This window comes from Podarcis pityusensis, assembly GCF_964106645.2.
Source record: "Podarcis pityusensis genome assembly, chromosome: 17".
Taxonomy (NCBI): Eukaryota; Metazoa; Chordata; class Lepidosauria; order Squamata; family Lacertidae; genus Podarcis; species Podarcis pityusensis.
In genome coordinates, this window is record NC_138042.1 from 10,157,723 (window position 1) to 10,185,310 (window position 27,588).

Consider the following 27,588-nt stretch of genomic DNA (forward strand, 5'->3'; position numbering starts at 1 on the left):
GCTTTCTGCTCACACAAGGTGTGGCAGTTGTCACTTGCAATGAGGCATCTCTGACTCAGATGAGACTGAGGAAATAATTTGCCTCCATTTTTTGTGCCCAGGCCCCCAGAGTGGGGTCTTCCTAGCTTCACATTTCCATGATGTTTATGGGGGTTCTGACAGCTGTTACCTCAAGGCCCACCAACCAGACAGGACAGCAGAAGAGTTCCACACAGACTTTTGATTTACACAGAACTCCTCATCCGTCCGGCGAACGTTTCTGTGTGCCTTAAGAGGCAGCCCCTTCTGATGGAATCTGCCCCCACTTGGAAGACAAAACTTCACAGGTCTTGAACCTTTTCTTCCCTGGGACAAACATTATCTGAGGCAAAGAAGCCATGTCAAGAAGACCTGGCGGCATTGGCACATCTGAATTACTCATAGATACCAAGCCTTAAATTCTTGGACAGGTTTGTCAACAAACCTGAGAAGTGGGGAAAGGATGACTTCATCCTGTTTCATGTTGTGGGGAAAAGACTCTTGAGAACCAGAGCCTGCAAGAGCAAATCTGGGAGTGGCAGGTAGGAACATTTCCTATTCTGGTGCTTCTTCCTGGCAAACCAGAGACCAGCGGTGGGAATGCAACAGGCATGGGGACCAAATGGAGACCTCTGGGCCTCTCTGTCCTGCCCATGGGACACGCTATGCCACCTCTCTAGACCACAGCGGTGGCTTGCAAGAGGGCAGGGGGGGGGTAAGGGGGCAGCAGTGAGGTTGGGCAAGCTCCCAGACGATCCAAGTGTCTCTGTTTTCCAGGGGTAGACCCAGATATACAGAAGCTGTTTTGGTTCTGTTTTGATCCCGGAATGTCCCACTTTTCCTTAGGACGTCCCTGTTTCCTTGGAGAAATGTTGGAGTGTATGGAGTTATGCAACCCCCGAGCCAAGGAGATAAGTAGTTTTTCAACCTTTAGAAGACATCTGAAGGCAGCCCTGTATAGGGAAAGTGTTTTTAAAAAAACATTTAATGTTTGATTATTATTATTTATATGTTAGAAGACATCCAGAGTGACTGGGGCAACCCAGTCAGATGGGCAGGGTATAACTAATAAATTATTATTATTATTATTATTATTATTATTATTATTATTATTATTTATTATGGAATAGGATGGAGAAATGTTGGAGGGTATGAGTTCCCCTGACCTTGCCGCTGCAACCTTGTCCCGACCCATCCGATGAACACTGCAGTAGCACTATTGAGAGGAAACTGCTGCCTCTTTCCCCTGCAATCAACACAAGATAATATCCCCAAGGCAACTATCTGTAAACAAACAATAGACGTCCACACAAATGGCAAAAGTAGTTTCTCTCCCAAATAGGTTTTATCTTAAACAATAGCAAACGCGGTAAATGAAGAGTTCACTTGTAACATAATACAGTGGTACCTCGGGTTACATACGTTTCAGGTTACATACGCTTCAGGTTACAGACTCCACTAACTCAGAAATAGTACCTCCGGTTAAGAACTTTGCTTCAGGATGAGAACAGAAATCGTGCTCCGGCGGCGCGGCGCGGCAGCAGCAGGAGGCCTCATTAGCTAAAGTGGTGCTTCAGGTTAAGAACAGTTTCAGGTTAAGAACAGACCTCCGGAATGAATTAAGTACTTAAGCCAAGGTACCACTGTGACTGGTTTGGTGCTCAATTTCCTCTCTTTCCAAAATGGATTTTATCTTGAACAATTGCAGACACAGTAATAAAGAGTCCACTTGTGATAATAAAAAAGGTAAAGGTAAAGGACCCCTGGACAGTCAAAGGCGACTATGAGGTGTGGCACTCATCTTGTTTTCAGGCCAAAGGAGCTGGCATTTGCCCACAGACAGTTTTCTGGGTCATGTGGCCAGCATGACTAAACTACTTCTGGTGCAACGGGACACCGTGACAGAAGCCAGAGCGCACAAACACGCTGTTTACCATCTTGTCACAGCGGTACTTATTTATCTACTTGCGTTGGTATGCTTTCGAACTGCTAGGTTGGCAGGAGCTGGGACAGAGCAACAGGAGCTCACCCCTTCATGGGGATTCGAACCACCAACCTTCTGATTGGCAAGCCCAAGAGGCTCAGAGGTTTAGACCACAGTGCCACCCACAGCCCTACTTGTGATATACCAGTGGTTAAGTGCTCGGGTGTCATTCCGGTAATCCGACATTTTGTCACTAAGGAGCTTAGTCATCAAGCTTTATAGTAAATAATGTGCAAGAGAAGACAGTATGTAAACAAACTACAAGAAAGAAGATTCCACCTAAACATTAGGAAGAACTTCCTGACAGTAAGAGCTGTTCGACAGTGGAATTTGCTGCCAAGGAGTGTGGTGGAGTCTCCTTCTTTGGAGGTCTTTAAGCAGAGGCTTGACAACCATATGTCAGGAGTGCTCTGATGGTGTTTCCTGCTTGGCAGGGGGTTGGACTCGATGGCCCTTGTGGTCTCTTCCAACTCTATGATTCTATGATTCTATGAACTTAAAGCAGGAGCATATCTGTCCCCATCTGCATGTTTCCATCAGGAGGAGCATAGAAAGAGGACAATGTCCCTTAGTTTGTTAAACCTCCTTCCCCTGACTAATGTCCAGCTATGTGTCTCATCATGCCATCCATGCTCCGTGCCCTCGAGGGCTTTCGTCTGGACAGGGCATACCCCCAAACCCCATGACAATGCCTCTTGAACGCCTGAATCGACATCCCTTGTCCTAGAGAAATGTGGTCACAGAACAGGGCCAGCTCACCCACACTGCAGGGTGAAGCAGCTGCCTCAGGTGGCTGAAGCCCCCAGAGGCAGCACCCACATGAGGTCGGGACCTGCGTTTGGCCGAGCGACTCCTCCGACGTGATTAACGACCTGAGCCTTTGATAAGGCTCCAAGCATGTTCCCATTACACAGAGTTTCAAAGCAGCAGAAGTGACGAGATTTATGAGCTACATGCTAAGAGTTTTATTACTAAGCTACGCAGACAGAAAAGAAATACCAGTACATCCTCTCTCTGTGAAAGCAGAGAGCAACTGCAACAACAAAGGAACAGGAAACAGTAACATCACATCCGTCTCCTGTCTTCCGTGAGACTTCCAACAGTCTGGAATGTCTCTGGAATGTAAAACAGAGTCCTGTGACTCCAAGCAACTGCACAGTGGCAGCAAACAGAAACCAACATCCTCCCCCTTTCTGTGAACACCACTGGGCAGTGTGTTAGTACAATCTCAGTACAAACCCAGTTTCTGTACATAGGTACAGTGTTGATCCTTCGGAACAACCTTGGGCAATAAATCAGCAGGAATTTCATTACCTGGCATGTAGGACACTGTTATGAGTCCTTTTTGAACACAGCTTCAATTGCAAGTGCTTCATGCTTTGCTGACTTCCACTGCAGGTGGAGAAGCATTGGTGCCAATTTCCGGCTAGAGATCTCGCCAAGATCTCACAGAGAGTGAGAGATCTCGTGAGGCTTCAGCAAGGTCTCTTGAGAGCTCGCCCTAAGTTAGCAGAGGGGGCAGCGGGGGGTGGCAGTGCCAGCCGAGGTGAATGGTGGGGTGGCAGGAATGGGGTGATCAGTGCTGCAGAGAGGGGTGGAACTTTCCATTTCGCCTCAAGCGGCGAAACAGCATGTCCCACCCCCGCCCCACAAGATTGTCTGTGAGTTGATGAATGTGTCGCTTGAGCTGGGGAGATGGGGAAAGATTCCCAACCTATAGATAGACAATGTGCATTCTTAAGGAACCACACTATTTGCTATATGGCTGTGTATACATGCTGCCACTCCAGAGCTGTTCTTCTGAGAAATTTATCTCAGTCTCTTTCTGCAACTACCATGGGAATTCCAGGGGTTTTCAGTTTCAGCCTTGGTCAGGTCAGACATGAAGAAGAAGAAGAAGAAGAAGAAGAAGAAGAAGAAGAAGAAGAAGAAGAAGAAGACAACCAGTGGGGCCTACTTCCTTTTCCCACACTCAGTGAGGTGTTTTTTTCTGAGAGTACTCACGGGTACGCAGTACAGGCACATTTTCTTTCTTAAAAAGTGTTGCACTTACTCTAGCACATGGGTAGGCAAACTAAGGCCCGGGGGCCGGATCCGGCCCATTCGCCTTCTCAATCCAGCCTGAAGACGGTCCGGGAATCAGCGTGTTTTTACATGAGTAGAATGTGTGCTTTTATTTAAAATGCATCTCTGGGTTATTTGTGGGGCATAGGAACTCATTCTCCCCCCCCAAAAAAAAATATAGTCCGGCCCCCCCACAAGGTCTGAGTGACAGTGGACCGGCCCCCTGCTGAAGAGGTTTGCTGACCCCTGATCTAGCAACTTCATAGCGAGTACTGGTACCTTCTTTCTAGAAGAAACAGCCCACACTTATTTAAACCAAGCAAAAAAAAAAATTCCATAAATGTGCCTCAAAGACACCCAGTAGGGTTTGTTTGTTTAATTTATTCCAATTGTATCCCACTTTTTCCTCCAAGGGGTTCTAGGTGGTGCTCATGTTCCCTCCCTACTCATTTAACCCCGACAACAACCATGTAAGGTAGGTTGGGCTGAAAGACAGGCGCTGGTCTAAGATCACCTAGGGAGCTTCATGGTCCAGGACGGATTTGAACTTGGTCTCTCCCAGATCCTAGCACGACACTCTTCACCACGACTCCACAGTGGCACTCGAAGCACTGAGTGAGCATGCTTTTCTGTCAGAGCCCTGGTGGTGAGCATGGTGCGTCTCCGGGTCAGGGGCAGCAAGCCGGTTTGCCCCAACCACAACATTGCGTCAGTACTTTCCTTCTCTTTAAGAGAAACCACCAAACATTCATGTGTACTGGAGAAAATAAAAATACATACTGCCTTTGTCTAGGATGTGACGCAAGTTTAGTCCTCTCTCTCTCTCTTTATTGTTTTCTTTCTTATTTTCTTTTCTTTCTTTTTCTTTCTTTCTTTCTTTCTTTTCACGTTTATACATTTCACTAGTTTTATACATTTCACCAATTTTACATTCATTTTGACATTTCAAAACTTCTTCTGCGGTTCCTTAAATTTATTTTTGATATATTCTGCATATCCAAATTAACTTAATTTGCTCCTTTATTCACCTTCTTTAAATATATACTCTTATGAAACTGCAGGTTGCTACAATAATCCTGCCAATGTTTTTATCTGTTTATGATTTTTCTGTAAATAGTCAATAAATCATTTCCATTCTTTTATTTTTTTAAAAAATTGGTATTTTGATTTCTTATTCTTCCTTAAGTTTTGCCATTTCTGCATATTCCATAAGTTTCTGTATCCATTCTTCCTTTGCTGGGACTTCTGCTTCTTTCCAAAGTTTAGTCCTTTCTCAGCAGACTGCAGATCATTCACACCCTCCCAGGTTTTGTTTTTTTGTCACATCAGCAGAGTGTGACAAAACCTTGGGAACTGGCATTTTGATGTCATGACTTCAGAGGCACATTTAGGGCAACGCGACCGCACTGGGCACTGAGCCTAGTGGGCGGTGCAGGTCGTCAGATCTATGATGTAGTGAAATGAGCAGAACAGAAGGTGGGGGGGTGCCAAATTTTGGCCTCGCACAGGGCGCCGCTGAAATTTGAAATACCGAAGTCCACCTCTGGTGACTCCAACCTTGAACAGAGCTCCTGAAGTAAAACCTCTCTTTTCCCTATTTTTCTTTTCTGAAGGAAGAACAGAACAGAAGAAAAACACTCACAGGTATGGAGGTTCCACTACTGCCTCTTCCTAGAGGGGAGTTTTTGACACGTGTGATTTCATACTCAGTAGGTGAAGCTAATGGCACAGCAGTGTGTGTGTGTGTGTGTGTGTGTGTGTGTGTGTGTACAGAGGGGCTATTGCCCTGGGTGCAAAGTTAGAGAGGAGCCCCACAAAATTTCAAAAGAAAAATAATCCACTTTGAGGGGTTACAAGCGATGTAAAAAATTCATGAAATAAATAATAATAATAAAATAAACGGTCGGCACTGTTCCCTCCCCAGCTTCCCTCTCCCTCCCAGGAAGACCCTTCCTCACCCCCATCGCCACCCGGCCTTGACAGGAACCACCGGTTAGGGGGCACAGTATTTGCCTTGTCCCTGAGGTGAACGTTTCGTCTGTCTCTTTTCTTTGAACGTCTGTCTCTTTTCTTTGAACGAGTATGTCAAAAGGAAAACTTTTATTTTTGGAAACAGGGCACCTCCTAGTGTCCAGAAGTGCTTTTTGCAACATATAGTTTTGGCTGCTTGACTTCGGATGCATGACTGGCTTAAAACGCAGCTAGGTTGTTTCTTCCCCACCTCCTTTGTTCAGATTAAAGCTGGTTTTCTGGAAAATGCATCAACATTCAGCGTCTCCTAAGAAATCCCGGGATAGATACAGGACTGATACGGATTGCAACTAACATTGTTGTGTGTAAACCATTTCCCAAACCAGTGGTGGGACTGCAGTGAATGTAAACTGCCCTAGAGGCACTGATTTTATCCCTATGGATGTTTTTGGAGGAAAAGCAGACTTTGGGGCCACAAAATGACAATTCAAAGTGTTGGTGCTGACCTTTAAAGCCCTAAACAGTCTTGGTCCTGTATACCTGAAGGTGCGTCTCCACTCCCATTGTTCAACCTGGACACTGAGGTCCAGCGCCGAGGGCCTTCTGGCGGTTCCCTCGCTGCGAGAAGTGAGGTTACAGGGAACCAGGCAGAGGGCCTTCTTGGTAGTGGCACCCGCCCTGTGGAACGCCCTCCCAGCAGATGTCAAGGAAATAAACAACTATTTTACTTTTAAAAGACAACTGAAGGTGGCCCTGTTTAGGGAAGTTTTTAATGTCTAATTCTGGATTGTTTTTAATATTCAGTTGGAAACCACCCAGAGTGGCTGGGGAAACCCAGCCAGATGGGCGGGCTATAAATAATAAATTATGATTATGATTATGACTCCCCCTCCTCTAAACAGTACCTTACCTTTTTAAGTTTTCACTGAGTTTTTGAGCTCCAGTTTCCCCTTCTGCTCCTGTTTCATCGCCATCACCCCCTTCCCACTGCCCTGGCTCTCTTTTTCCCCAGGGGATCCCAGCCAAGCAGGGATTATATGTAGGGAATGTGATGATATCACGGCACTATGTAGCCACTCAGATTTGGCTACGTGACAAGGCGGTTGAAAACAAATGAAACCAATCCTTCGCCTTGCTCTAAAATGATGTGGGGCCTCAGCTGATGCCAACTCCTGGAAAATCTTTGGAAGGTTTCTCCAGCCCTGTTGCAAGAGCTCATCCCTACTTCCATTTGCCCCACAATGTCTTAGGTCCCAGAGGTTTTTCTTTTGTCCCACCACTTTCCCCACTTTCCCGCCGTTTGCTGCTAAAGCAGAACCAATGTCAATCTCTGAGGAAACCCAACGTACGTTTGTTCTGATTCAACAGCAAAGAGTGGGTTTTCCCAGGGAAAGTGAAATGACAAAAGCAAAACCGCTCAGACCTGTGCCTGGAAATCAAGGGACATATGTTTCCAGTATGTCAAAGACCAGGCTGAGGAGTACGGCTCTGATGAGGAATGGTGGGAACCTCCCCCTCCCCCTGCTTCTGGCCAGGTACCTGGAAGCTGCCCAGGAGCAGTGGAGCAGTATAGATTTAGAACAGTGGTTTGCAGAGGGGCATAATTCTGAAGACAAAAGTTGGGAAGAACTGGGGGGGGGGGTGAACAGCAAAGTGAAGAAGAACTGGAAGAGAGAGAGCTAACAGACTCTCTCTCACTGGAAAGTGTCCAGCCTATCAGTCCAAGGTCACACAGAGCAGATAATGTGGCTACATAAAAAGCACAGTGGTTGCAAGATCAGGTTGCAAGGAGCGGAAGTGACTAGGGGGGAAGTGGGTTGTTGTTGTTGTTGTTTAGTCGTTTATGTCAGGAGTGCTCTGATGGTGTTTCCTGCTTGGCAGAGGGTTGGACTCGATGGCCCTTGTGGTCTCTTCCAACTCTATGATTCTATGATTCATGTCCGACTCTTCATGACCCCATGGACCAGAGCACGCCAGGCACTCCTGTCTTCCACTGCCTCCCGCAGTTTGGTCAAACTCATGCTTAACTGGAAGCACCTTCATTCCGAGAATGGATGCTTTGTTCTTTTGCTGTGATCATTAAAAACTCTTTAAATAGTGAGAGACTCTTTTCGCTTTGTTCTGCTTATCTACGGCCAAGGGGGGGGGGGTGTAGGAAGCCAAGTCCCCGAAGCCTGACACGGTACAGCAACAAAACTCCATGTTCCCACAGGCCCTCCAGGAATGGTTCTGAGTTGATGGCAGTTCCCAGTGCTTGAGCTCAGGACCTCATCTCTTGAAAGTGAGCCAGCGCATCAGCATCATTGTTTTCATGGCAGGCTGAAAAGACGTTTGGTCCCAAGCACACCAGCACAAATGCTCTCACCAGGCACAAGATCCACTCGGAGTCATACAACAACCTGGTTGCCACATCAAAAGTGGGCTCTGATGTTTTTGAACTCCTCTCTCCATCTGAAAAGAGCCACCAAAATGGGAAAGGACTCCAAGAAAGTAAAATTCCAGTTGATCCCGGCCAATGTCCAGGACTCAGGCCAGCACTGTGCATCCCAGAGGCCCTTGAAGCATCTGCAAAGCTTGGCTGAAGATGTACAAAATTCAGTCAGTTTATGCAGATTCCCCAAGGCCGGTTGGAGATTCAGTGTATTGACGGATTAATGTGACAACACCCCCTCCCAAGAAAATCCAGCTCTCTATGCCTATAAAGAAATAATTTAAGACCTTCTGATGGAAAGGGGGCAGGAGTCCTGATGGCACAGTTTATCCATTTGTACCCCACATCCCCACCCCACAGCCTCGTACCTGCCGAAAAACTGCAATTTCGTAACATATATATCTCAAAACCGACAAACCAGAATTATATTTGCATGGTAAAAGAAAAGTTGAGACATTGCATAGCTTAGTGGCAGATGCTGGATTATACAGGCATGCCGAAACAAGCCTGGCAGAAAGACAAAAACTATTGATTCTCAGCAAAGGAGATGCAGGGGTGAAAGGTATGGAGCCTCTCTCTGTTCATGGCTTACTTCTCTCACCTGTCTTTGTCTTCCAGGAGAATGACCCTGCCACCTGGCCAGATTCTGACACTGGAAGTGAGCCTGGCTAAGAGAAAATGATGCAGGGAGGCAATTGGTGCGCTCAGAGAGATGCAGTTTCTTCCCCCTTCACTCTTTTATGCTGTGTCCACACTAGGGCATTCATGCGTACATTGGGCTGCTGTTTCTGTGTGTACAATTGCGTATCTTTGTCCACACACAAGTGCTTTCACTTTTATGCCTTTATTGCTTGATGGGCTATACAGTGGACCCTCGGGTTACATGACCGTTGCGTAACGTAACCTTCGGGTTGCGAATGCAGCAAACCCAGAAGGGTATTCTTTCGTCGCGTGTGAATGCGCAGAAGCGCTCTATCATGCTGTGCACATGCTCAGAAGCAGTGCGTCTACTTGCAGATTTTTCGGGGTACGTACGGACCCCTGGAACGAATTACATTTGTATCCAGAGGGTCCATTGTATTTGCAAGAAGAAGAAGGTGGTTCGCAGTTAGTAGGGTTGCCATTTTTCAAAAAGTGAAAATCCGGACACAAAAGTTTGGCCAAGAGCTTTTTAAAGCAATTTACAACCCAGACATTATACTGCTTCTAACTGCAGTATTCCCGTTATGTCTGGGAAATTCCAGACATATGGCAACCCTAGCAATTTGGGATCATCCACATTTTCCTGGCCACTTTCCCCCTGGAGTGGTTAAGCGCTCAGTTGGAACAAACAGTAATCGGGTTTTTGCAAACAGGGCAAGTGAAAAACCTCTCAGACCCGTGCTTTCTAGACATGGGAGAAGTGAAGTGTGAACAAGCCCACATCCTTTCTATATAGCTGGGGAAAGTCCAGATTTAAACACCCACATCTCTGCTATTGTGATATGAAAATAAGGTAAAGGTAAAGGGACCCCTGACCATTAGGTCCAGTCATGGCCGACTCTGGGGTTGCGGCGCTCATCTTGCTTTATTGGCCAAGGGAGCCGGCGTACAGCTTCCGGGTCTTGTGGCCAGCATGACTAAGCCGCTTCTGGCGAACCAGAGCAGCGTTTACCTTCCCGCCAGAGCGGTACCTATTTATCTACTTGCACTGGTGTGCTTTCGAACTGCTAGGTTGACAGGAGCAGGGACCGAGCAATGGGAGCTCACCCCGTTGCGGGGATTCGAACCGCCGACCTTCTGATCGGCAAATTCTAGGTTCTGTGGTTTAACCCACAGCGCCACCCGCGTCCCTTGTGATATGAAAATACTGGGGGGCAAATCAGATGGGAGGAGAAATGGTTCGTCTCAGAAGAGAAGGGAAAGCAGCTGTTGCAGATGAAAGCTGAAGCCAGAAAGCAGAGCCGGGGCTTGTGGAATGGATGCCATCTCAGGCGGGGATGAAAGGGTGGCGATGGCTGCGTAGCGCTGGAATCAAAGCCGAGAGGAAGGCACGGGAGGTTGAAGCAAAGCTCCCTGTGGGCTCCAGCTGGAGGATCCACCAGAGCGATGTGCAGGAAGGTTCCCTTGGAGAGACTTCCAGGGCTGTCCTGGGAGAGGAGAGTTTCCACTATGGAGATGCACCAGCTTTGCATTTTCGGACGCGAAGGGAAGCGGGCTAGGTCTCGTCCCCATTCTCAGCCCTGTCCACCCACACTGGCCCCGAGAGGGGCTTCTGCTGTGCATTGGACGGTTTCCCTGCATATCCCAGCATCTGACCGACGGCACGGAGGAGCTGGTCGTGGTCCCTCTCCATCCCAGACAGGCGGCGCTCCTGCAAAGGGGACATTGGAAAAACAGTTGGCTTGTGTATCTTTCTCGCCCTGATCTGGCCACGGTGATCCATGCGACGGTCACCTCCAGGCTTGATTATTGTAACTCACTCTACGCGGGGCTGCCATTGAAGCTGACCCAGAAACTCCAGCGGGTGCAGAATGCCGCGGCAAGGCTCCTTACGGGGTCCTTGCCGTGGGATCACATTCATCCAGTGCTTTACCAACTGCGCTGGCTCCCGGTGGAGTACAGGGTCAGGTTTAAGGTGCCGGTTTTGACCTTTAAAGCCCTCATGCGGCCTAGGACCCACGTACCTATGGGACCGCCTCTCCTGGTGTGCCCCGCGGAGGACCTTAAGGTCCACAAATGACAACATTTTGGAGGTCCCAGGTCGCAAGGTGGTTAGATTGGTCTCAACTAGGACCAGGGCCTTTTCAGTACTGGCCCTGACGTGGTGGAACGCTCTGTCACAAGAGATTAGGGCCCTGCAGGACTTGATATCTTTCCGCAGGGCCTGCAAGATAGAGCTGTTCCACCTGGCCTTTGGTTTGGACTCAGTCTGACCCTTATGTTTCCCTCCCCCTATGATTTTGATCTATGGACTACTGTTAAACTGAGGCTGCATTTTAAATTATATTTTAGCCTGTATTTTAAATTGGTTTATTTAATTTATTTATTTATTTGTAATTTTACTAGTGTTAGCTGCCCTGAGCCCAGCTCTGGCCCGGGAGGGCGAGGTATAAATAAAATTTTATTATTATTTATTATTATTAAGCCCCAGCACCTCTCACTGTACAAATCAAGCAGTGGGCAAGCGGGGGCCACCGAACCCCCAGTGAATCAATTGTCTAACTTCAGCATATCTATGTGCAGTAAAACAATCAGGTGGGCGTTTTGCAGATGGTCCAGCGACTCACATCTTACTGCAATGTAATGGGCTTGTGTGCTGAAATATCTCTTTGGAGTGTGCCTCCTAAATGAGATACGGATGCTTCTACTCTTCTTGAGCCTTTTTTAAAAAGAAAATTATTAAAGATTTCTTAGTTTACAAAAATACATGCACTATCTCTTTTTTCAAGTTGTGTTTTCTACAGATCAGTTTCATTTGTTGTGAGACATTAGTGTTGCATGCAGTGTTAGGTTAGGAAGAAAAGAGGGGGGAATGGTGAGTGGAGTGGGGTGGGGTGGCGATGCTTCTCTTCTTCTGTGGGGTTTTGTGTCAGCGTCACTTGTTTGGGTTCTCTTACTGTTCGCTTGTTGTATTTCCTTGGTGGTGAGAGAGGTTGGGGGTGGCCTAGGGTGTGGTTGGTTGTCTCTGGTTGGCTGTAGTGAAATTTGTTTTTGTGTGAGAGTGTGTGTGTTTGGATCAGGTTAGCCAGATTGATTCATATGCTGTCGGCGGATTCTTGTTATTGCCTTGTTGGGCTGTGTATGTGATAAAGGGGAACCATACTTCTTCTATTCTTCTATTCTTCTATTTGTCCCCATTTCAGTTTCAGTAAATTTGATAAATGCAATTGTAATTTTTTTATACTCTGAAGCATTTCTTCATTTTTTGGATTTTTTACCAATTCTTTTTCTTTTATTTGTTTATTTATTTCCATCATATTATTATCCTTATTTTTCTTAATTCTCCCCATTTGCTGTATTCCGTACCCTCTCATAAACGCTTTACTCGCATCCCAAATTATTTTCCTGTCTGTATCTTGGTTCTCATTTAATTCAAAAAATTCTTTCAAGATTTCTTTCGCTTTACTTACTCTTCGTTCATCTCTCCACACCTCATCATTCATTCTCCACCTACCTTTGGTACGTCTTTTGAATTTCATGTAGATTGCCACAGGATTGTGATCTGATATAGATCTATTTAATATTTCCGCTTTATTGAGATTCAACACCAATTTTTTAGATACCCAAATTGCATCAATTCGTCCACCTGATTTATGTGCTTCAGAGTAATGTGTTATATCCTTTACCCTGGAGTTTTTTGTTCTCTAAGCATCATAAAGATTTAAATTTTCAATTAAATTAAAAAAGGAGAGTGGGAGTTTACCTGAATTGGATATTTTGGTTAGTTTTCCTAATAAGGCTGTTTTCCCACACTATTTGATACCATTGGTCCATGTTCATTCCTGATAGGTCTCTCCAATGTCTGGCTATGATGTTTCTGGCTGCCGACAGTAGGTGGGTTATGAGCTCTTTATGATGTGAGTGGGCATTATTATCTTGGAAGATGTTTAGTTCCTGAGCCTTTGTTGAGCAATTCCCCTGAGTGGCTCCCCATTTTCTCTTGCGCCTGCCCCTTGACCACCAGGTTGAATGGCTACAGAGAGCCCTTACCAGATTCTTGGTCTTCTCCTCACTAACTCGAAGCTTCTCGTGATCCTTCTTCCAGCTGGTCTCTACACTAGTCACCCTGCAACAGAAGAGGATCCAGTATAATCTAGCGAACTCAAGCTGCGAGACCTGGTTTCAACCTCCTCAGTCCCTACCATAAGTACACTGGCTGGCTTTGGACAAGTCACTGTCTCTCAGCCCAAGGCCTACAAGACCTCACAAGGCTGACAAAGGACAGAGATGCAAAACTCTTCTCACACTGGATACACCAAACCACTGGGGAACATTTTTTACTCTACTTCCTCATCGGACTTGGAACTTCAAAGAACCTTATAAGGAGCTGCTAAAATGAAGATTTCCACCACCCCTTCATTTTGGCAGGGGATTCTAATGCAAAACCCATTCTTTAAACCTTGTTCAAAAGCAGATGAAAAATCCTTCATTTTAGCAGTGGATCTGATGTGGTTTGCATGGAATCCTGCCGACCTGAGCAGGATTTAACTCATCAGCTGACCTTCTTTCAACCAAGTCACTTGGCACAAGTGGTTTGTGTCCTAGCAACTACCTACTGGACTCCCAAGATTCAAGGCAGCTGCCCTTGGTCAGCTTGGTTCTGGCTCCTGAAAATGTCCTCTTCGTATTGCTTCCTAGCAGGGGACTTGGGCCAAGACAGTGCCTCATGAAGTGAGGACATTAATAGACAAGACAATAAACTGCTTTTACATGCAACAACAGCAGCAAGAGTATTGTTGGCACAGAAATGGAAACCAGAAGAACTACCAACAAAAGAAGAATGGCAAACGAAATTAATGGACTATGCAGAACTGGATAAGATGACAGGAAGGATTAAAAAGCTGCAGGATCAGAGCTTCTCAGAGGACTGGGGTAAATAGTATATGAATTGTTTGAAAAGCAATTGTAAGCAACAGATTAAACTAGTAGGATTGCAAGAAGCTTTGTAAGGAAGACTATGTGAAATATTGCAGAGAAAACTATGATAAGAATTATTAGTGAAGGAGTATTAAATGTAATACTGAAAATAATGAAATGCAGATTAAGAAAATCTTCAGATGCAGTTAATGGAAGTCCAAAACATTGTATAAGATAAGAAAGCACATTATATGATTTTTGGAAATTATTTGTAAAAATCAATAAAAATGTTTTTTTTAAAAAAAAGACAGTGCCTCATGACAAGGCCCTCAAATCAGGGACAGAATGAAAAGCTTCCAGGAGCCAAGGCACCAGAGCTAAGGTGACCATGCAGGTCTTTAGAAGATCTCGTGGATCCCTCACCTGGTGCTTAGCTGCACAAGGCAGCTCTCGGTCTCCTCCAGCCTCTTGCAGAGAGCCTCTTCCCGCTCCTGGAACTTGGCCTGCTCCTCTAGCAGCATTTGGTTCTGGGTCGTCAGTCTTTCCAGCTGCTCTTCGAAGAGTTGCTGCTTCTCCCTCGCTCTGGTCAGTTCCATCTGTAGCTCTTCCATCTGCTTCCCATACTGTGGGGGTAAACAAGGCTAGTAGTTAGAGCAGCCAGGGGCTTGAAGCAGTGGAAGCTCTCTCTCCTGGGTGGCCTTGCACAGGGTCAATGGAGCAGAAGCAAGGTCATAGCCATGGCAAGGGGCCCAGAGGCAGGAATCCTGCCGCTAGGGCATCGGGCTTATTCACACCTAACTTTTGCCCCACTCTTTCCAGGCAGAGGTCCGCACTTAAAAGCTCTGTGTCCTAGCATGGTGTTTTTGTTTTGTTTTCTGCCCAGAGTTTCGCCTGTGAAAACCTACTCTTTAGCACTCAATCGTAGCAAAAGTCAATGTGGATTTTCTGCAGGTGGCTGTTTGCTCCGACTGAGCTTTAAAGAGTGGGTTTTCATGGAGAAAGCTCTAGGGCAAAAACACACGCACCCTGACAAAGACCTTTTAAACACGGACCGTGCCTAGATAGAGCTGGGGAAAGGTAAGTGTGGATAAGCCCTGAGAGATGAGTCCTGGGTTCAAATCTTGCCTGGGCCATTAGCCTGTTAGGAGGCATTCCCAGTCCTCCACCATCACTTTTTATAGCCTAGGGATGACATTAACAGGCCTGCTTCCTAACTCTAAACATTACAGAAGCATCTGAAGGTCCTGAATCTTCCCGCTATCCCATTCGCCTTCTCAAGTCTGTAAAATGTTGGGATGCCATACAAAGTGCTACTAGCACATGCACTCAGGAGTGGGGGTGTCTGGGTCTGATATTCTGAGTGGAAGTGATTCTCCCACCTGTTCCAGTGGCTGCATGGCATAGAGGCTGCTTTGCTGGGCAGCTGCTTCTTCAGAGTGCCTCAGCCAAGGCACAGTGGGCTTCCGGGGCAGTGAGGCAGATGGGTGGAGCTTCGGATACCCCTAGAACACAATCAACATTATTGTTACTATGCAATTATTTTTATTAAGTTTTCTGTTTTACAATTTCAAATAAACATTTTACAAACTTTAAGATATCCAGTGACTTCCCTTCCTCTCTTTCCGTGGTTCATTTTACCTGCATATTTTACTAGGTAAAGGACCCCTGGATGGTTAAGTCCAGTCCAAGGCAACTATGGGGTTGCGGCGCTCATCTTGCTTCAGGTCGAGGGAGTCAGTGTTTGTCCACAGACAGCTTTCTGTCTGTGGCCAGCAGGACTAAGCCGCTACTAGCACAACAGAACACTGGGACGGAAACCAGAGCGTACGAAAACGCTGTTTACCTTCCTGCTGCAGTGGTACCTATTTATCTACTTGCACTGGTGTGCTTTTGAACTGCTAGGTTGGCAGGAGCTGGGACAGAGCAATGGGAGCTCACCCTGGGATTTGAACTATTGCAGTGGGATTCCTGGGTAAACAAATTAGGGAAGTGACATGGAAGACAAGGGTGCTGTCCTGTGTCAAGAAGAAAGGCCACCCTTCATCACCCAGACCCTATTCACTCTCCAAACATGACTCCTCTAAAGATGACATCCATCTGTCACGGACGCTTTAGTTGAGATTCCTGCATTGCAGGGGGTTAGACTAGATGACCCTGGGGTCCCATCCGACTCTAAGATCCTATGATTCTATGACAGTGAATGACCCCCATGATGGTGCCTATTCTGCACTCCCAGTGGGCCTTACAGATTCTGGTCCTTCACGCCTTTCCAGGGAACTTGTGTTGAGCTGCAGGCAGTTGTGGGCCACCAGTAGTCAAGAGGGCCAGTCTAGAGCCCTGATTACCTGGGATGCTTTGCTGGCGCCATGCGGGTAGGAGCTACAAAGTCGAGGGCTGCTCTCCCTGCTCTCGGCCACGTGCTCGGTGCTCCTCTGCTTCTGGAGACGTCGGGCTGCCTTGTTCTGAGTCGGGACACTCTGGGTGCGCTGCACTTTGGTCCTGGTTCTGACTGGGTGCAAAGGGGCCAACGGCTCTTCCTTCCCTCGGCCTTTCTGAATGCTGGTCATGGACTGGCTCTTGATCAGAGGACTGTGCTTGCCCAGCTCCCGTGGGGGCACAAAACCCGGCTTCTGGTTTTCCGCCTGTCTGGAACACAAGAAGAGAAGAAGAGTTTGGACTTGATATCCCGCTTTATCACTACCCGAAGGAGTCTCAAAGCGGCTCACATTCTCCTTTCCCTTCCTCCCCCACAACAAACACTCTGTGAGGTGAGTGGGGCTGAGAGACCTCAGAGAAGTGTGACTAGCCCAAGGTCACCCAGCAGCTGCATGGAGGAGCGGGGAAGTGAACCCTGTTCACCAGATTACGAGTCTACTGCTCTTAACCACTACACCACACTGGCTGGAAGGGTGGGAGTTCAGCGTGACTATAATGCAACAGGCAGCACTTGAACTTGTCAAACCCAGAGCCAGAGAGAGAGAGGGAGAGAGAGAGAGAGAGAGAGAGAGAGAGAGAGAGAGAGAGAGAGATGAGCCCTGGCTGTCATTCTTTACTGAACATGTGGTCTAAACACTGAGCCTCTTGGGCTTGCCGATCGGAAGGTCGGTGGTTCAAATCCCTGCGACGTGGTGAGCTCCCGTTGCTCTGTCCCTCCTCCTGCCAACCTAGCAGTTTGAAAGCACATCAGTGCAAGTAGATAAATAGGTACCACTGCAGCGGGAAGGTAAACAGCGTTTCTGTGCACTCTAGCTTCTGTCACAGTGTCCCGTTGCACCAGAAGCGGTTTAGTCATGCTGGCCACATGACCTGGAAAGCTGTCTGTGGACAAACGCCGGCTCCCTCAGCCTGAAAGCGAGATAAGCGCCGCAACCCCATAGTCGCCTTTGACTGGACCTAACCATCCAGGGGTTCTTTACCTTTTACCTTTTTTTTTTTTACTGTGTGTGAGTAGCGCTGGGGGGCACATAGCAGGGATGGCCTTATTTCATGTAAAAATAGCAAAACTGAAATATATGCATTTTTATAAAATGGCATAAAGCACTCAAGTTTCTTTGATTTTAATCTGATATTTGAACATGCAAAACATGGAGAATCATTTCAGGCAAGGAGGTACGTGGGTGCCAGGAATTGGGGCTGAGGTAAACAAGGGCCTGTGAGGCCTTCTGAAAATTCCAGGAAATCACCTAGTCTATATCCAAGATGTAGGACCATAATAATAATTATTTATTATTTATACCCGACCCATCTGCCTGGGTTTCCCCAGCCACTCTGGGCAGCTCCCAACAGAATATTCAAAACACGATAAAGCACCAAACATTAAAAACTTCCCTAAACAGTGCTGCCTTCAAATGTCTTCTAAAAGTCAGATAGTTGTTTATTTCCTTGATGTTTGAAGGGAGGGCGTTCCACAGCGTGGGCGCCACCACCAAGAAGGCCCTTTGTCTGGTTCCCTGTAACCTCACTTCTCACAGTAAGGGAACCGCCAGAAGGCCCTTGGTGCTGGACCTCAGTGTCTAGGCTGAACGATGAGGGTGGAGACACTCCTTCAGGTATACTGGGCCAAGGCCGTTTAGGGCTTTAAAGGTCAGCACCAACACTTTGAATTGTTGTAGGAGATAAATGAGACGTGGATGTGCATCATTTTGCACTTGGTACAGTGGTGGCGCTTACTGCTTTCTGTTTACTACTGCCCATCATCCGGGAACCGACCATCATCACCAACCAACCCCTCACACCCAAACCGAAAGAAAGAAACTCCATGGCAGGACACAAGCCAATCCCATCTGGGGGAAATGCCTTTCCAGCACCAAATGTGGTGGCCATTTCAACCCTAAAGGTAAAGATAAAGGGACCCCTGACCATTAGGTCCAGTCGTGGCCGACTCTGCGGTTGTGGCGCTCATCTCGCTTTATTGGCCGAGGGAGCCGGCGTTTGTCCGCAGACAGCTTCTGGGTCATGTGGCCAGCATGACTAAGCCGCTTCTGGCGAACCAGAGCAGCGCACGGAAACACTGTTTACCTTCCTGCTAGAGTGGTACCTATTCATCTACTTGCACTTGACGTGCTTTCGAACTGCTAGGTTGGCAGGTGCTGGGACCGAGCAACGGGAGCTCACCCCGTTGCGGGGATTCAAAGCGCTGACCTTCTGATCAGCAAATCCTAGGCTCTGTGGTTTAACCCACAGCGCCACCCGTGTCCCTATTTCAACCCTGAACATGGTCAAAATCTTTCCCCTGGATTTCCCTGAAAGCTGGTTTTCTTTTTGAGCCTTGAGAGCCAGCAACCATTGCTGCGATTTCAGTGTATTCCTCCCTCCCAGCCACCCCAAGAGCCAAAGGCAAGTCGTTTGTTACCTGTCCTCTGCACTGGGCCCAAGTCGAACGATGACAGGAACCGGTGTCCCCTCTTGTATAGCACGGAGGATTGTGGGCAGAGGCTCCAGTCTGTCTTTTGTCCGCTTATATGCAACAGAGCAAAAAGTACAGGTAAGAAGAACGCAGTCAGAGGGCTTGCAAAAATGAGAAACCACTGCTACTGGTGTGGCACGACTGATCGAAGGATTTGCTCTCCCTCTGACAAAGGGGAGCAGAGGATCACACTCACACCTGGATCAGACCCTAAAATTCACATTTATGCATTTGTTAAAATATACACAAACACCTTATTTTAACTCCACACCTACCCCTTGCAATCCTGCCTGAATGAGCAAATATATTTGAAGAATAAATGGTGAATTTCAAAATTCAGAAACAAATACCCTTCACACATCCCATCACAAAAACTGCTCCCTCTCTCGTGTCTTCAAATCACTTCCTTTTCTTCCTGACTGCAATGCCACCGAGTTCCTCTCTTCCAGATTTAACACTTAATTTGTGAATGGGTCACTGAGATATTGCAGACTGATAGCTGGCTAGCAGGGATTTGTGGCTATTATTTATCGGATTTTTCGCAGAAAATGAAAATTTTGGATTAGACAGTGAGAAAATGCGGGCTGACCTTTTGGTGCCAAGAATGTCATGGAGTTACTGCAAAAAATAAAAAAGCTTCCCTACACCAGGAGCACCCATCCCATAATAAACACCCGCCTGTAAGCAGCCCATAACAATATTAGCCAAACTGATGGCACCTTTATGTAAAATAGCTGGTATAAGCCACCTATGAGCTGCAGGAGGGAGGGGGATACACAGCGGGACTGAGGAACATGGATGACAGGCGTTGACAGATGCAAAGTCCCTGATGGGTTGGTTCCAATTGTTGGCTCCTCCTAGGCCCCGCTACCTATGAGCAGGCCCAGTCAATGCATCTTGCCGCCAGGGGGCAGGCCAAGCCCATCCAAGTGGAGGTGCCACACAAGACAGGCAGCTGGTACCTCTTCCAGGGTAGAAAAGATGTTGCAGAGCAGGGAATGCAGGATGGACAATTCCAGGGCCAGGTCAATGGAGTCGTCATAAGCTGGCAAGTGGATGGCACTGCCAGGGCTGGAGACGCTGCAGAGGAATGACTTCATGGTGCCCCAGTTGCGCTCCAGAAACTCATTCATGAAGCTCATGTACGCCTCCTTTTCTCCAAACCTGCAGAAAATGGAATATTAATATTAATAACAATAACAATAACAATAATTTATTTATTTATACTCCCCCCATCTGGCTGGGTTTCCCCAGCCATTCTGGGCGGCTTCCAACCGAATATTAAAAACAATACAGCATCAGACATTAAAAACTTCCCTAAACAGGGCTGCCTTCAGGTTACATATGTTTCAGGTTACAGACTCCATTAACCCAGAAATAGTACCTCGGGTTAAGAACTTTGCTTCAGGATGAGAACAGAAATCGTGCACCAGCTGTGCGGCGGCAGAGGGAGGCCCCATTAGCTAAAGTGGTGCTTCAGGTAAAGAACAGTTTCAGGTTAAGAACGGACCTCCAGAACGAATTAAGTTCTTAACCCAAGGTACCACTGTAATTAATTTCTTATTATATTGAACGATTAAACAACCTACTTGTTTGTGCTCATTTCAGATTCTTTTTAAAACTGCCAGCTGAAAATGCCGTTTTAAGCTAAGTTGATAAACCTCTGAAAGAAAGCACAATTACCCTTCCTTGCTGTGAATTCTTCACATGCAAAGAAACCCATGCACTGATACCAATGCCCTGAGTGCAAATCCTGATGTTTTTTCTTTTTTTGAGGACTTGCCTGGAATAGTATTCCAAGCCATTCTCAAGCCTCATACTGAATCACCCTTGCTGGGCACAGCCAGGGCCACAGTTACCTACGTGGTAAAGTTTGCCAGGTTCTGGATAACCTTAGCCGCCAGAGTCAGGGTGCGGGAGGTGGTGTCATCCGGGTACTCTTGAGTGAGGCCGAAGAGGCTGGGCGACATGATGGCCGGGCAGAGGAAGCGCAAGAACAAGGAGGCAGAGATGAGGCGCTGCCCGATGCTGGCTTTGCCCCTCAGCTGGCATGCCTCCTGCCAGGCAGTGAAGACCTCACTGAGCTCAGCTGGGAAGGAGCTGCAGAGAGAAAAGAAGGAGTTGGCTGGCTGTGAGAAGGCCTGAGGGCAGACATTTTGTGATGAAGGGGCCGCACAGAACACCTGGATAGGATAGGGAATCGCTACAGAACAAGCCAAAACTGACTAAGACATCTGAAGCTATGATATTCATAAAATAACAATCCATTTCATAAAATTATCAGTTTCTGCTTGACAGCGATGCCAGCGTTTTTCCCCGCACAATGCCAAAGTCAGGCATTTTTGCCGCTTATTGGACAATGCGGTATGATACTGCTCCATTGTTTTTTCCTCGTACTTTACAGCCGCTTAAAGTGGAAGTTGGACATTTGGGGAAAGATCCAGGAATATCCCTCAGCTGAAACTCCCCGCTCTCCCCACAATGGCTGCCGTTCTAGTGGAGTGACACAGAGCTGCGTTGGACAGAAGCACATCCTGAAGCAGAACAATAACAGACCCAAGGAAGGTCTTTTGACTAGTTCACATTGTTACCTGAGCCAAAATAATGATTTGCCAATGGCTGGCTCAGTGACTGGCCTCAGAAACTCTGAGGACTCCTCCTGTCAATCTGCTTATTCTGCAATCATCCTGATTTGCTTAAACAGCAGTTAGATTATGGGCCTCTCTGGATATCCTTGTTTCTGGATATTCATTAAAATATCAGGGCAGTTACAGTATAAGCAATCCCACTTCCAATGCTGTTTGTGCCCACAGAGGTTTCAGGACAGATGTACTGCTTCAATTCCAAGCAGTGAATGACCTATAGCTTCTTGTTGAAATCCCACAAATGTTCTGGGGATTCTTGTCGTCCCACTTTTCCTGTACTATATAGCGCAAGAGAGCCCACCTAGACATGCATAATGTGGAAACATTGGGGAGGAATTAGAGAACTAATAAATTTATTTATTATAAATATAAATTTATTTATTATAAATATATCACTGACGATGACATATTGCAGGATACACCTGTCTCGAGAGGCCCACAGTCCATACTTGATTGAATGTTTCTTCTGATTTGCTTATAGGGTGCTTACAGTATATGACAATGAGCATTCATCCTGATTTCCTTGCAGTCTTCCTGTTAATCTTCTTTAAATATATTTTTTCTTAAATTTTCTGTTTTACCATTTCAAATACTCATTTTACATCCTTAAGATCTCAATGACTTCCCTTCTTCGCTTTCCACAGTTCATTTTACATATCTTAAATCCCTGCAAATTTTGCAAAAACTATATCAATCAGTTTTCCATTATTGCATCCATCGGAACTTATTGACACTGTTGAATTTATCTTAATGCTGCCAGCGTTTTCAGCTGTACACAATTATTTCCCATATATTCACTAAATGTTTTCCAATCTTCTTTAAACGTATGTTCTTCTTGTTCTCTTATTTTATGTGTTAAGTCTGCAAGTTGTGCATATTCTGTCAGCTTAAGTTGCCACTCTTCTTTGGTTGGGACCTGGCTCGTTTTCCATTTTTGGGTAACGAAACATGGGCCGCAGCTGTTGCATACGTAAAAAACTTCCTGTTAATCTTCGTCTCACACTTCTCAGGGCATTTCTATGTCACTTTCCTAACTGCAAAAAGGCTACAGGTTTGTTTTGGGGGTTTTTAATGGATTTGTTGCCCAGGGGTAATGGAGCACGCCACTTCAATTGCACTAACCTAAATAGTGCAATCCACTCTGCTAGAAATCCTTTCTCTTGTCCTCAGATATGAGAGTTGCTTGTCTTATCCTGCATAGGATCAAAGGCACTCTTTTCATTATGACTAAGGTCGCTTCCAAGCAGCCTGTTTAATGAGCATTCAGCCCAATTTGTTTACAGAGATTAGACAACCTTGGCTATCTAATGAGCAATCATCTTGATAAGACAAATCTGCATCAAGCAGCTGCCATTTCACTCTTTCCTTATTGCAAATTTTTTTTTAAAAAAAATCCAATCTTTGGGGGAAGTGGGTTTGTTTCACAAGAGCTCCAAATCAGCATGAACTGTGCAGCCTGAACTTCCTGGGACTTGACTGAATCCCACCCCAAAACAGTGACACTCTGGTAGCGCTTGCTGAGCCCCGACATCTCGGGGAGCCCCTCCTCAAACTGAATGCCCTGCCTGTGGAATGTGAAACACAAGAGCACTCAAGTACAACATTCCTAGAGTGAACATGTTTACACATGGGGAGGAATGTTTGTCCAGCCAGCAGGTAAACTTCCTGTTTCCTTCTGGGCTGGGACAGACTTCCTCTGCATGTGACTAGAGGTGGGCGTGGCCTCACCTGTGCAGGTAACAAAAGCATAGGACTGGCCGCCATCTCTCCATCTCTATGACTACTTTCGTTGAAGAAGCAACATCTGTGTCAGAGTTGCTTCCAGATCCTAGCTCACAGAGGATCACGCTAGCCAGCGATCATTAAATAAAAGTCTTTATTGAGTTACAGTTTCCATTCTCAAGCTGCTGCGTGCAACCCTACGTCTAATGGTTAGATCGGCGAAGCTCCATCTGAGTCTCCGCCCCTTGTACACCAACTTAATATCCTAGCCTTGCTCCACCTTTTCCGCCTGACTGTTCTTCTCTGGGTCCCTCTGCCCCCCGGGGTCTCTTCCTTCCGGGATTCCTCTGACGCTGACCCCCCCTGACTCTTCTCCCTCCTTTCGGCGGGCTTTAGGACCTGGCTCCCTTTCCGGGCTGCCTACTGCGCCACTTTCCTGTGCATTTGAACTTGGCGCGCGCGCCCAACCTTCCACCTTCCGTCTGACCGTTTCTTCGCTCCCCGATGGAGGTGTGGCCACTCCTGACTCGTGCCCTCCCCCCTGTTGTGAGCTGCCAGCGCTTGATCCCTGGCGCCCTTCCTCTTCCCTGCTCTCTGGCGGTGACGCTGGTCCTGATTTCCAACTGCTCCCCTCTGAGTCCCCTCTGGCTCTATCTTCCTGGGGTGTCCCCCTAGGCTCCCCCCTTGCCCTGGCCACTGGTGCTCCTTTCTGTGAATCTTCTGATTCACTGGAAAGACTCGGAGATCTCGGGTCGTCGTCATCACTCATCTTTTCTTCTGCCTCCTCTCCCTCGCTCTCTGTTTCCTCCCTTGCCCTTGCCTCTGCTCCTGAACCCCTGACATCCATCCCCCCCTCGAAGCCCCCTCTTCCCCCCTCCCCTCCTTCCGGTGCGGGATCTGGGTGCTGCCGTGTCAGGGGGACGAATGTCGGATACAGTTCGCTTCCCGTGGCGGGCCGCCATCCGAAGTCTTCCGGTTCTTCCTCCCTGCTCTCGTTGACGACGGTCACCTCCGCTTCCATCTCTGTGCCGCCGTGCTCGAAACCCGGGTCGTCCCCGAAAACGTCCATGTCCGTCTCTCCCTCGTTGCCTTCTGGAGACGTTGCTCGTCCTGGACCCTCCAGCCACCTTCTGCGGAACTGCTCCTCTGGTCGATCATCCCACCAATACGAGGGTTCTGAAGCAGATCCCGAGGGTGACCCCTCCGGGGAACAGGCGTCTCGTGTCGGTTCGTCGTCCGAGTCGAACCCCCGGAACGTGCTGGCTGAAAGCGTGGGCGTGAAAAGCCAGTCGTCGAAAAAGTCTGCTGGCATTGGCCTATGTGGGAAGAGGGCATGAAACTCTTCTTTGAGCAGAGGTTCGTCTAAAGCGTAGCCCGGCACCCAGCTGTTGGCACTGGCCGGGGTGCCCTCCTTGGCGAGAAGGTATTCTACCCCCTCTTCCCCCCATCTGGAGTCCAAAATCTCCGTGACTTCGTTGAAGCGCTCCTCCTGTGCCACTCCCCCTTGCCCGGTTCTCTCTCGGAGCGGACCCGGTGCCGTTCCTGGTTCCTGAAACCTGTGAGGTGCCTTGTAGGGAGTGAGCACCGATCTGTGGAACACCGGATGCATTCTGGAACCCTCCGGAAGAGCCAGCCTGAAAGCCACCGGGTTGACCTGTTCTTCGACTTGGTAGGGCCCCAGTTGTTTATGCCCTAGTTTCTTCTTCGCCAACGACCTGGCCGGCACTGCGTGGGCTGCTAACCAGACCCAGTCTCCCACATGGATCTCTTCGCCAACCCTTCTGTGTTTGTCCGCTTGTACCTTGTATGCGTGTTTAGCCAGCTCCAGGTGCCGCCGCAGCTGATCGTGGACCTCCTGCAACTCCGACGCGAACGCATCTGCTGTCTGCGGCTCCCCCTCCCCCATTCTTTCCAGTCCCGGGAAGGTTCTGGGGTGCCTCCCGTTGTTGGCGAAGAACGGCGTGACCCCCGTGGACACGTGCTTCGTGTTGTTGTAGGCGAACTCGGCGAGAGGCAGGTAATCCACCCACGTCGCAGGCTGTTGATTCGCATAACATCTCAGGTACTGCTGCATGATGGCATTGACCCGCTCCGCTTGCCCGTTGGTCTGCGGGTGTCTAGCCGACGCCAGGTTGATCTTGACGTTCAGGAAGCCCATCAGCCTCTGCCAGAAGTTCGAGATGAACTGTCGCCCTCGGTCGGACAGAATAGACCGCGGCAGACCGTGAACCTTGAACACGTGGTCTATGAACAGTTTGGCGGTTTGTTCCGCCGTGGCCACCTTCGCACACGGAATGAAATGTGCCATCTTGGAGAACAAGTCCACCACCACCAGCACAGCCGTCTTTCCCCTCGAGCTGGGCAGATCCGTGACAAAGTCCAGGGCCACTCTCTCCCATGGTTCGAACGGAGTTTGCAGCGGTTCCAGCAGTCCGGCCGGTGGTCTGTGCACTGGTTTGGCCCTCTGGCAGGTGTCACACCTCGCCACGTAGTCCGCGACTTCCCCTCTCATTCCGGGCCACCAGAAGTCTCTGGCTACTAATTCCACCGTCTTCTCCTTGCCAAAGTGCCCGGCAGTGGGCGCGTCGTGCAGCTGCTGCAGTACCTTGGCGCGAAGTTCGTCTCCCGGCACGTAGATGGCCCCTTTACGGATGAGCAAACCATCTCGCAGCTGGAACTCGTCGGTCGCTGCCGTGCCCCTGTGCACCTCTGCCATCTTTGCTTGCGCGAAGGAGTCATCCTGCAACGCTCGTCGCACCGCATCCAGGTCAACTGTTGCCGCCGCGCACGCCCACACTGTCGGTGCGAAGATGTGCATGGCGGCCGCTGGCGTTGCCTCCTCCAGATACTGTGGCTTACGGGAGAGAGCATCCGCCATGATGTTGGTGTCCCCCGGGACATACTCTATTCGGAAGTCGAAATTCGCAAAGAACTCAGCCCAGCGTATCTGCCTCTGGTTCAGGAACTGTGCCGTGCGCCAGTGCTCTAGATTCTTGTGGTCCGTGCAGACCTGCACCGTGTGCTTGGCGCCGATCAGGAAGTGCCTCCACGCTTTGAACGCTGCATGAATGGCCAGCAACTCCCTGTCCCAGATGGTGTAGTTCTGTTCGGACTTGCTGAGCTTCCTTGAGTAAAACGCTCCCGGCCTCCAAACCCCCTGCGGGTCTTTCTGCAGCAGGACTGCTCCCACGGCTCTGTCCGAAGCGTCTGTCTCCACCCTCATCGGCCTGCTGGGGTTGACATGAAACAGCTGCTCTTCCGACGCGAAGAGACGCTTGAGTGCCTGAAAGGACTGCTCCGCCTGCTCTGTCCAGATGAACTTCTTTTTCTTGGAGCTGAGCGTGTCCGTGATGGCCGCTGTCTGCATCGCAAAGCCTTTGATAAACTTGCGATAGAAGTTCGCGAAGCCGACAAACCGTTGGACCTCCTTCCGGTTGCGTGGGCTTTTCCAATCCAACACTGCTCGGACCTTGGCGCTGTCCATGGCGAGCCCTTTATCAGACAACTTGTAGCCCAGGAAATCCACCTCGGTCACGTCGAATTGGCACTTCTCCAGCTTGGCGTAAAGCCTATGTTGCTGTAGCCTGCTCAGCACTTCCTTGACGTGTCTGTCATGCTCCTGCTGCGATTCCGAAAAGATCAGGATGTCATCCAAGAAACAGACGCACGTCTTGTAGAGGAGCCCCGCCAACACGTGATGCATGAAAGCTTGAAAAACGTGGGAGCCATTTTGCAATCCAAAAGGCATAACTCTATATTCGTAGGTGCCCAGGGGCGTGAACATGGCTGTCTTCCACTCATCTCCTTCCCGCATGCGAATGAGGTTGTATGCCCCTCGCAGGTCCAACTTGGTGAACACTCTGCCCTTCCGTACCTTTGCGAGGAGGTCGTCGATTCGGGGCATGGGGAAGTCCGATGGCTTGGTCACACTGTTCAAGATGCGATAGTCCACTACAAGTCTTTTTTGGGGCGTGTCCCGCTTCTTAACAAAGAATACCGAACTGCCCCCCGCTGCCTTGGACTCTCGGATGAAACCGCGCTCCAAATTATGATCTATGAACTCCTTGAGTTCCTGCAGTTCGTCCTCAGACATGGAATACAGCTTCCCTTTGGGCAGCGCCGCCCCCGGCAGCAGGTCAATTTTGCAGTCATATGGTCTGTGGGGGGGTAGCCTGTCTGCCTCCTTCTCGCAGAAAACCTCCAAAAATTCTGCGTACTTGTGGGGAACCGCTTGCAGCGTGCCTAGCTGCCGCTGTGACTCCTCTTCCTCTCCTTCCTGCCTGGGCAC

At 48.3% G+C, this 27,588-nt stretch overlaps 1 protein-coding gene and 1 long non-coding RNA gene across 4 annotated transcripts in view; one reads left to right on the forward strand and one right to left on the reverse strand.

Annotated features, from left to right (window-relative positions):
• The first annotated feature begins 3,077 nt into the window (after positions 1 to 3,077).
• On the forward strand, positions 3,078 to 5,210 carry LOC308467035. The gene is made up of 2 exons (XR_013981109.1): positions 3,078 to 3,218; positions 4,017 to 5,210. It is a non-coding gene; the product is annotated as an uncharacterized lncRNA (long non-coding RNA).
• Positions 5,211 to 8,867: 3,657 nt separating this feature from the next.
• Positions 8,868 to 27,588, reverse strand: part of RASAL3 (RAS protein activator like 3) — a 46,339-nt gene continuing 27,618 nt past the window's right edge. For all 3 annotated transcript variants that reach the window (XM_080988058.1, XM_080988060.1, XM_080988059.1), the window contains 8 exons: positions 20,797 to 21,033; positions 19,896 to 20,097; positions 18,880 to 18,983; positions 16,373 to 16,673; positions 15,407 to 15,529; positions 14,451 to 14,650; positions 13,161 to 13,236; positions 8,868 to 10,821 (listed from right to left, as the gene is read on the reverse strand). In XM_080988058.1, coding sequence (XP_080844184.1) covers positions 10,666 to 10,821; positions 13,161 to 13,236; positions 14,451 to 14,650; positions 15,407 to 15,529; positions 16,373 to 16,673; positions 18,880 to 18,983; positions 19,896 to 20,097; positions 20,797 to 21,033 — 1,399 coding nt within the window. In that variant the 3' untranslated portion in view covers positions 8,868 to 10,665. The remainder of the gene's footprint in view (positions 10,822 to 13,160; positions 13,237 to 14,450; positions 14,651 to 15,406; positions 15,530 to 16,372; positions 16,674 to 18,879; positions 18,984 to 19,895; positions 20,098 to 20,796; positions 21,034 to 27,588) is intronic.